The following is a 6,463-nucleotide window of genomic DNA, read 5'->3' on the forward strand; positions in this document are numbered from 1 at the left end:
CTCTTCTCTCATCCTTTCCCTCTGGGAGCAGCCTGCTGATAGATGCCACATGGCTGCTCAGACCTTGTCCAGCTATCCAGTGCCACATGTCCCCCAACACCCCACTGCCATGGGCACCCAGCAGGAGCACCCATGGGTGCTCAGGAGCCTGAGACAGCCCTTTTACTCATGGACCAGGCTTGGAACTGAGGACATGTCCCCTGTGGTCCCTGCCTACTCCATCCCCAGGAGCTTTTCACATGTGGGTGTGGGTTCAGAGGTGCCTGTCCCCGCTGCTCAGCGACTGGGGGCTTGCGTGGGAGCATGCCGGGAGCATGCAAGGAGGGGAAGGGGCCAGGCCCAGCTCAGCTGATCCCTGCCGCTGTGGGGAGGAAGCTGGGGGCGGGAGGCAGCCCGGGTTTCCCTCTGAGGCAGAGATGGGCACGTTTCATTTCCACCCCAGCCCCTGCCACGCATGCCGGAGAAGAAGCCGAAGAGGAAGGAAGCACAGAGAGAGCCAGGGGTGGCACGTCACGGTACAGCACACCACGGTACAGCACGCCACGGTACAGCACACCACACCACGGCACGCTTGCCCGGGAAGGAGACCGACTGGCTCGTCATGGCTCCAGGTGCCTCGAAGACGACGTGGGGCAGCGTGGAGGTGGCCCTGACTGGCCTCTGTGCTGTCCTGCTCTGCTGCAGCCCCATGCTGGCCGGCTGTCGCCAGGGTAGGTACCAGAGCATGGCATGCTCACCGGCAGGGCCCATGTCATTCGCAGCCGGTGGAAGATGTCTAAGGGCTGGGAGCTTTGTAGTTAAAAATAGCTCTGGCATCAAGAAAGCAGAAAATCCACAGCTTTTGGGTACATGCCGCTGAAGCAAGGGAAATGGGGATGCTCAGGGTAGAAACAGGGTTGAAGGATGGGGAAGGAGACAGATCCCCAGCCCGTGGTGCCGGTACCGAAGCTGTGCTGTGGGTACGCTGGCCGTGGTCGGGGTTTGGTGTTGTTGAACGTGTGGTTGAAAGCCTGGATTTGCAAGTGCCATGCAAGGTCTAGGGTTTTCTGCTCTGACTTTCACGGCTTTGGGCTGAGCCCTTGGGCTCTGCCTCCTGGTTTGGGCTTGACCCTAAGGGAGCCAGGGTCCTGCATGTAGCCTTGCTCAGGGTGAAATCTGGGGAGAGAAGGGAGGTGGAGGGAAAGGGGTGAGCCCAGGCAGGGTTTGCAAGAGCCTTGATGAAGCTGTGTCTTCCCCTTCCTTCCAGCCTGGCTCTTTCCTTGGTGGCTTTGGATGTTTTCTTCCCTGAGGGCGGGTGCAGGGCTGGGCATCCCTTGGAACAAGGGTTACCTCTGGTGCTAGGAAGACGCAAGGAAACATGCAAACCCAACCTCTGCTTTCAGAAGTCCTCTGAGTGCTCCATTCATTGCTGTCAGCAGCACTGGGTAGGAAGCAAAGCCCTGAGCCTGCCTAATATTTCCTCTTAAACACAAGAAACCCAGAACATTGCAAAAATTACATCTCTCGGTTCAGACACTGCTGCAGCCAGCACTGCCCATGGGAGCCAGGGCACTTCCCTCCTTCCCTCCTCCTGTTTGAGCTCATCCCTGTTCAGCCCTCTTTTCCACTGAATCCTGTATCTATTCAAGGAATCATCCTGGTTCCTTTTTGGTGATGCTGACGTTATGGTCTTGCGGGCTCACGCCAGTGTTGGAGGTACAGGAGGGACTTGCAACTCCTTCTGCAAGCCCTGGGGCTGCTATCTGAAAAGGGAAGATAGATTACTTAACAGCAGGGAATTTTCAAAGCACTGGCAGTTTGAATCGCTTGGTTGTGTGAAAACACTTGAACCTGTGTGAAAATACTTAAACCTGTGTGAAAAATGCTTCTTCCTGCTTTTTACTGCTCTGGACAAAATCTAATGCAGCAGCTGCCTTGTCCTGCTGGATGGGGCTGGCTGAGTTGGGGTGTTGTGATCCTGGCTGGTGTTCGCAGCATACCCGCTGCCTGGGGGTGATGAACCCACTGGGATCATGGGCAGGAAAATGTGGTGAAGCAGCAGGGGTAGTGCTAAGGGCTGGGGGCTGTGGCTGTGGCCGACTGCCCTCTGTGCTGGGAGCAGCCTGGCAAGCCTAGCTGAGACCCTCTGGGGTTGGGTGCCTGGTTACCCGCGAACACCTAAGGAGGGGATGAGCAGCTGGAACGGGACAGCATTGTAAGCTCCAGGTCACTGTGCCCTGTCACGTAGTCTCAGGCTGGAGATGGCAAATACCATGCCCTGGGCAGCCCCTGCCTGCTCTGTGCTCCCGGTATGGAGCAGTGGGCAGAGCTGGAGCACCCCAGCAGGCAGGCAGGCATGCAATGCGCTGCACCGTGGGGTGCTGCCCCAGCCCGGGACTGGGTCCCTCTGCTCGCTTTCAGAGACAACATCAGCTGGTGGAAGGATGACTCAGACATTAAACTACAGCATAGATTTAAAAATAATACAACCCCCAAAGTCTGTTTTCCCCAGTGCAGGTGTTCTGGGTTAATTTTAGGTAGCCCAGAGCACAGTTTACTCTGCTGAAACCACTTCACGGTACAGTGAGAATCCCCCTCCAGCTGGCAGGCACACAGTCAGACATGGGCTGATGTACCTCCCTGTGATCCAGGGGGATGCTGTGGACTGGCCAAGCATCAGGCATTGCTGGCAAACCCTGGAGCCTGGCTGCCCGTGGGCTGGCAACACAAGCGCTCGCTGACAGGTTGTTGTAAAAACCTGTAGCTTCAGGAGCTGAGGGTGAAACAGCTGAGGAACACGTGGAGCCTCTGGGTTTGGGATGTAGGAGCCCATCACCTCTCCATGGGATGGGGCGGTAGTGAAGGCGGTGGCAGGCTCTCACCCTCTTTGCATCCCTGGTTTCTGCATGGCGGACTTGGCTGTGTCTGAGACCTGTGGCTGCTGTAACCATGTCTGTTCCTTCTTTCTTCTCTCCCAAACAGTGACCTTCTTCCCAGACGTGTTAACTCTCCCTGCCGGCAGCTCAGCCACCTTCTTCTGCAACATCTCCATGGAGCACAACTCAGGCTCAGAGTACAGTCTCAATTGGTACAAGGAGACCAACCACAGCCAAGCCCAAAAAATCGCTGAGATCAGCCGGAACAACTCCCAGACGAAGACAGAGAAGTACCTGCTCACCAACCACACTCCTGCCTTCAAGATCAGGATCATGAACCTTCACCAGAACGACTCGGGCTCCTACTACTGTGGGCTGATTACCTTCTTTGAACCCAACAAAGTGATGGAGAGCAACCGGTCCCAGCTGGTGGTCACAGGTCAGCCTGGGGGCTGAGCTGATGGGGACAGGTCCTCAGTGTCATCCTGTGGTGCTACAGCCCCCGGGCACACTGCAGCCCCAGGGCACAAGGCAGGTGATACCCCACTGGAGGGAGACCTGGCATGGGACAGGAGAGCACAGCTTTGCCCTTTTCCCTCGCCTTTGCATGCCTGGTTGACGCCCAGGGACACAGGCTGACCTCGCCATCCTCACTCTGGCTGGATCTGTCTCTGAGGCAGGAAGTCTCCATCCTGCTGGGGCTGCATCCCCAGCAGTGCTGTGGGCAGGAGCAGGTCCTTACCCATGGATGGAGGCAGACCAGCATAGGGAGCTGCCTGCACCCTGAGCAGTGCCTTTATTTGGAGACAGGGCTTGTGTTTGGGGTGACAACCAGGACTCAGACTGCTTGAACAGCCGATGTTCTTGCAAAACCATGCCCTGGGAGGGTCTCGCAGTCCCATGGTGTGGGAGGCTGAGATCTCACAGGAAGATATGCCATGCACTTGCTTGGCAGCATGGAGGCTTTGGGGGCCTTTTATAAAAAGAAAAAGACAAAGCACTGAAAAAATTACTGTCTTTCTCAATATCTCCTCCCAGCATGAACTGTGTTGGCCCCAGGATGCAGAAGCAGCTGGGAGGCTTGGGGAAGCTGTGTCCCCCATGGGGCTCTGCTGGGCATGGGGTCATGCCATGGGACTGAAGTGCCCTGGCCCTTTGCACCCCATCTCTCAGTGCTGTGGGATCATCCTCACCAGCTGCAATGGGAAGGAATGGGACATGGTCAAAACATCCCCCATGTCAGCCCAAATTCAGGGCCCCTGGAGGGATGTTGGGGATGTGGCAGCCTGCCTGGGACTGAGCCCTTTCTGGGCATAGCCCCCTGTACCCCTGCTGACTTTCCCAGGGATTACGGAGGCCATTTTAGACTCCTGACTTGCTCCTTTGTTCCCCCTATTTTGCATGGCTATTACAGCGGCCCCTGAGAAGACAAATGCCACCAAGGAGCCTGAGGTAGAGGAAGACAATCCCCTGGACCACATCAAGGCTGTGCTCCTGGGCATCCTGCTGCTGGCTGGGGCAGTTTTGCTGCTGATCTTTGGCTACCTCACCATCACATACAAGAGAGGAGGTATGATCCCCCGTGGGGGCTGTGCTGTGCCAAGGGCTGGGGTCTGCCTGATGGTGTGATGCTTATTCTACAAACCCAGTTTGAACTCGGAGAAGCCGGATACCTGAAGCTCCCTGGGGTACACGGCCAGGTTCAACGTGCTAAACTCAGCTGTGGCATGTTCCCATGGGATGGGTATCTCTATGCCTAGGAGAGAAGGGTGCTTTGGGCCATGCTCGCCTTTTGCAGAGCCTCCAGGCCATGTGCTGTGGCTCTGAACCACTTGTTAACGTGGTGTCTTAATGCTGCATGTGAGTCCCTCTCATGCATCTTGCCCAGGCATTTTCAGGACACATCATCATCTCTTTGCTGCAGCACCAGGCATCACCTCAGCCATGCCACAGGCACCCGGGGGGGCTCTCCCAGAGGGGAGTCCTGAGAAATTGCACCCCACTAATCCCAATTAAACCCTCAACCGTGAGCTGGTATCTTACTCGTCCTTGTAATGCTCCGGGTGTAAGACCAAGAGTGGAGAAGGATGAAGCGTGGTGCAAAGGTTGTGGTGTCCAGTGCTCTCCTAGGACATGGGGGCTGGGTCAGCCCCAGACGCTCACACTGTCTTGGTGCACAAGCATCTTCTAACCAAGCATTTTCGTTTGCAGATGTGCAGAAACCACCGAGTGAAAAAGCGCCAGCGGTGAGTTTTCCATCTCTGGTGCCCTGCCGTGCTGCAGGGGAGCATGGCGGCATTGCTGAGGTGCGGGGGGTGCAGGGCCTGCCTTTATCAGCTCTTCACAGGCTTCTCACTTCTCCTGTCTTCTCTAGTGCTTGCTTGACCTTTTCTGCACAGCTACAACTGCTTTTTTGCACCTGCAGCACAGCCCCATCACAAGCAAAAAACTGCCTGAGATAGGATGGGATTTCTGTAGTCCAAGCCTTGCTCAAAACGGGGCTATCTTTAACAGTGGATTGTGTTGCTATAGAAAATGGGAGAAAATGTTTCCCCCTGCCCTCAATATATTAAGCTAAAATTTCTCTTGCTGCAGCAAGTCCCTTTTTCCTCTTTTTTTCTACTGAGGGGAGAATTCTGGCTCCACCTTCTCTCCAACCCCATTAGATAGCTGAAGGCAGTGAGTAGGTCCTCCTTGCTCTCCCTTCTACAGGCGGACCACGCTCAGTCTCAGGCTCTCCTCATGCACTTTGTGCCAGAGCCCGATGGAGAGGTGGGAAAAGGGCTCCTAGCATGACCCTGCCGTCAATGGCTGGGCAGGAAGGGAGCCCCACCTGCCTGCAGGGGCAGAGAGCTCAGCCTCAGTGGTGACCCCAAGGCCTTATTTCTCTGGGCAAATGATGCCCTGGGTCTGTACATCCTTCTGATTTGTGTTGCTCTTGCCCTCCTGGGATGCTTCAGAGCTGGTTTTGGCACTTGCTGTGAAAGAGAGCTTGATGTGGGGATGGTGGGTGCCTTTGGATGGAAGATGAATCACTCTGATGGGGTTTCCTTGCAGAAAGAAGAGAAGCCCCCTGAGGTGTTCATGTCTACTGTGGACTATGGTGTGCTGGAGTTTCAGTGGGACCAGCGCACCCAGGTGCCCCCTGAGACCCAGCCAGTCGACCAGACTGAATATGCCACCATCATCTTCCCAGAGGAGAAGCCCGTCACACCGGAGCGGGGGAAGAAACACCAGAACGAGAAGACTCAGCAGCTGCAATTGCAGCCCTGCTGAGGGCTGGGGTCCCTTCTCAGCCGGGGGTTGCAGACAGAGACAGGCTGCCCTGGCCCCTTGCTCCCACTGCATTTTTCAGTTGGGAAAAATCCAGCGTACAAGAATTGGAGCGACAGAGGCACCACTGATGGAGTTGGTAATTGGACAGACCTGACCACAGTGGGATTGTAGCTGTGGGGTGGGTAGCATGGGATGAGAAGGGTCCCTGCTGGGCTCCATGCACTGACTCTTCACTCATGGCAGGGAGGCTGGGCTGGAGCAGGGCAGCGATGCCAACAGGCCTGTGCCAAAGGTGATTTACATCATACCTCAGTTTTCATGCCACCCAGGGC

At 56.1% G+C, this 6,463-nt stretch overlaps 1 protein-coding gene across 1 annotated transcript; it reads left to right on the top strand.

The window, feature by feature from the left end:
- Positions 1-454: 454 nt before the first annotated feature.
- On the top strand, positions 455-6,131 carry PDCD1 (programmed cell death 1). The gene is made up of 6 exons (XM_010148663.1): positions 455-710; positions 2,962-3,294; positions 4,270-4,425; positions 5,067-5,101; positions 5,568-5,627; positions 5,913-6,131. Exons 1-6 carry the CDS (start codon positions 455-457, stop codon positions 6,129-6,131), a joined length of 1,059 nt encoding a protein of 352 aa, XP_010146965.1.
- Positions 6,132-6,463: the final 332 nt, after the last annotated feature.

Source organism: Eurypyga helias, unplaced genomic scaffold, assembly GCF_000690775.1.
Source record: "Eurypyga helias isolate BGI_N326 unplaced genomic scaffold, ASM69077v1 scaffold27933, whole genome shotgun sequence".
Taxonomy (NCBI): domain Eukaryota; kingdom Metazoa; phylum Chordata; class Aves; order Eurypygiformes; family Eurypygidae; genus Eurypyga; species Eurypyga helias.